The 3,641-nt window shown below is 41.3% G+C and overlaps 1 protein-coding gene across 1 annotated transcript in view; it reads right to left on the reverse strand.

The window, feature by feature from the left end:
* Window positions 1–164, reverse strand: part of REEP5 (receptor accessory protein 5) — a 23,717-nt gene extending 23,553 nt beyond the window's left edge. Inside the window, exon 1 of the mRNA XM_085305326.1 lies at window positions 60–164. Coding sequence (XP_085161452.1) covers window positions 60–164 — 105 coding nt within the window. The remainder of the gene's footprint in view (window positions 1–59) is intronic.
* Between the last annotated feature and the right edge of the window lie 3,477 nt (window positions 165–3,641).

Here is a 3,641-nt window from a genome sequence, read left to right on the forward strand (position 1 = left end):
TTTTTTCTGGGCACAACAGGGCTTCGTTAATCGCTGGTGCGGCTAAGCTGCAGTCGCACCTCCGGCCGTGCTCGTGCTCGGCGGGGTGCCTGTCCCCAGGTGCTCCTGGCGGAGGCCTCGGGAGAGCTGCGGCCTCGGCCCGGCCGGGCGGCAGGTCGTGTCATGCGGGGTGGCTCAGGGAGCCCCTCTAGTCCCTGAAGCCACGCAGCTTCAGGAGGCACTGTGGAGCAAGAGGTAAACATCTAGTGCGCGCTGCCGCAGATTCTGCGCGTGCCAAGTGGCGAGGAGAAGTCAGAAAGGTAGGAGCTGGGATAAGTGAGAAGAAAGGCTCTGCTGTTACCCAGGAGGTGTGTGGCCACGCCGCAGGCTGCAGGGGGTAGCTGTAACCATACCCTGGGATTCAGGCTATCCGTATAACGTCCTTGCCAAGAAAGTGTAATTTACTGGCGATGACATAATCTTGGAAGCATCCTTGGCTGGGCTGACCCTTCCCAGTAACTTATCTGCATCTGACTCAGCTTTCTAGCTTGCAATGTAGACTCTTCATGCCTTCAAATCTGTGTCACTCATAAGCATGCAGGAAGATCTTGGTTTGTCTTCAAAAGGGTTTTTATTTTTCTTCACTTAACTTAAAGTGACACATCATCCTTTCAAGCTCCCACTGTCTTTAGGGAATGCATCTTGCAAGGAATTTAAGACAAATTTGCCAAACTGTTTAAAACCCTTTACTTCTTTCAAGTAGCTCTTAGTAAGGCAAGAGGTCAGGAGAGAGAGTAATGCCTGCTCTCTAACCCCAGGTTCAAAGGTTCATCTTGTAATTTCAACTTTATTGAGGTAAAAGTTTTTATCTTATTTAATGGGATCAAAACATACTTTAATTTGGAAGGCAGCTGTGGAGGTCRTTTAGTCCAGTCTGGTGCTGAAAGCAGGGCTTAGGTCAAAGATGACGGTGCACAGGGCTTTGGCCAGCGGCGTGTGGAAATTTTCAAGGGTAGAGGTTCTGCAGCTTCTCTGGGCTGCCTGTTCCTGTGCTTAACTGCACACACACARGAGATTTCCTTATGCTTGAAAATGAAATTTCCCTTGGTGTTGCTTTTGAGTGTTTCCTCTTGTCTTTTGTCCTRGCTCTTCATACTGCTGAGGAGAATCTGTTTCCCTATAACCTCCCTGTAGGTAGCTGAAGATAGCAATTACATACCCATGCTTAGTCTTCTCTTCTGAGAACAAGCACAACAAATCCACATTCCTGAGYCTCTTCTCATATATCATGTACTCCACACCTCCTCATTTCCTTCTCTTTGTTTGAAGTATCCACCTGATATTTCTTGGCTTTTATGGAGAATGCAGAGGATTGCTGGCAATCAAGCATGAAAGGATGATGCTGCAATGGCATCAGTAATGGTATCTCAGTTATCCTTAAGAAAAGATCATTAATAACCTTTGTCAATAGATTTATTTCTCAGTTTCAGACAATAAAACTCTATACTTGAATTTAAGATATGGTAATAGAAATGTTAGAAACTTCCTTGAGATTCTCTTTTTTGTCAGATATGAAGACTGCCCAGTTGTGTAAGAATACATTACTATTCTGATGTGCCCAAGGGCCTAAAAGTGACATAAGGTGAGCATCAGAAATACTATAATACTGCATAATAATGCTACGTATACTGCATAAAATAATACTGCAGAAAGCAGGATTATTCTTATTTTGCTTAGGGGTAAGTTGAGATGTAGAAAAATTAACGGACCTGCTAAGTTCTAAATCAGCAGATTTACTGCTGATGTGTGAAAGATCACACTTTCCAGGTACCCTCTAAAATTCTGTTCTGTCTTGTCATATATGTAAAACTGAAGGACTGTAGAGAAGGGCAAGTGAGACACAAACTAATACAGAAAAGGAGACCTAATACAAAAAATTGAAAGAAAAGACATATTTTTAGATACTGAACTAATATCTCCTCTGCTTGATCTGTGCTAAACAAGAGGTGTATTACAATGTGTTGAGAAAATTACTTCTAACAGTAATTTGTGTAACTCCTGTGTTTATGWTGAATTATTTGCTGTGGAGCAAGAGCAAAGTGGATTATTAAAAGAATCAACCTGAAAAGGCAAAAGGAAACAAAAGGTGCTGTACTAGAGAATACAAAAGCTCTTCCGGCACAGTATGGAGAACATACTGAGTAGTGCTCCTTCTTGTTCCCAGCAAAGCCTGATACTAAGATCAAAGAAGGATACTACAACCTGAAGGCTGCTAGCGTAGAAGGGAAAATTATAAGAGGAATTTAGTGAACTGTTTAGAGAGTCTCGACTGGAGATGAGTAGAAATAAAATAAAAATAAAAAAAATAATTAAAAAAAAAAAGGGAACAATCTCTGGGAGGGCCAAGAGAGGAGAACCTTCCCACCTTATAAGTTTGGAAAGTAGCAGTGACCTGCTACTGTATCCTCAAAGTAAAAGCACACRCAAGGGTAGCCAGTTTGCCCAGGGTACTGTGCCATTAGCAGTAATTACCCTGACATTCCAAACTCTGACACTTAAAGTCATGGKCTACCGGGGACACCTGGACTGGGAGAATTTCACCCTTAAGCCACATGCTTAAGAGACTGTCTCCTCTTTCCCTGAGGGCTACTTTTTAAGAGGAAATGAAAAAAAGAAAAAATGGCACACAGCAGACTTTCTTTCTATGGTCTTCCTCCATTCCTCTGTTTCCCTTTTTACACTATTTCTTGTTCTGCTTTCATTTTCTAATTAATGCAAATTCATGTCTCTTTTCTGCTTCTCCACTTTGGTGGTTTGAGCTGTCTAGTCTGATGGTATCAGCAGAAAGGCCTAGAGATGAGATGTGCTCTATGACTTCTTAATCTGTTTTCTTGTTTGTCTTCACCCTGAGCTGTGGTCCACTCCTATCATCCACCCAGCAAGAATTAGAGGTAAGCCTCCGGCTTTAGCAGAGGTGCATGCTTCCTCCAGCAATCTGCTTAACTTGGAGTTTGAGTGGATGATCCTGCCCAGGGGATGTGTAAATTGTTATTGGATCATCCAGTTAAGCCTGTGTGATCTCAGTGTTGCTTTAAGTGTATCACATAGACATGCCCTGTAAGCATGCACTGTGCTTTACTGCATGCTTGTTCTGTGTATATATAACACTATACATGTTATTTTAATTAAATTAATACAAAGACTTCACCTGAAGATTATTTGAATAAAGTACTATAATGTTAAGAAAAGCTTAAATGCAGATTTTCTGTGCAGGTTTATGGAAGTTYTGTACATATCCAGTAATTACGTGATCACAGACTTCTTTTTGCCACAGGTTTCTGACCTCCTCTGCGGGGTTCAGGGAATTTCGTCAGGATTTATATTTCGTCCAAATATTCTACTGAATATCTGATTCATAATTTCTTGCATTTCATGCCATGTGTGGTATTTTCTATGATGGTTTTCATTTAAAAAAAAAAATCACAAACCCTGCCAGATTACTTTCAGATCTTTCCTTATAAACAGGGAACTRAGACATACATGGGTTTAGGCCTAATTTTTTAGTAACTTTGGGTGGGTAATTTGCTGTACCTAAACCTYATTTCAAAATATTTAACAATTTGTTTCTCAGCTTAGGTTGTATAGCATTGGTTGATTGCTGT

This window comes from Rhea americana, unplaced genomic scaffold (genome assembly GCF_003343005.1).
Source record: "Rhea americana isolate MKP2758 unplaced genomic scaffold, rheAme1 scaffold_22, whole genome shotgun sequence".
NCBI lineage: Eukaryota > Metazoa > Chordata > Aves > Rheiformes > Rheidae > Rhea > Rhea americana.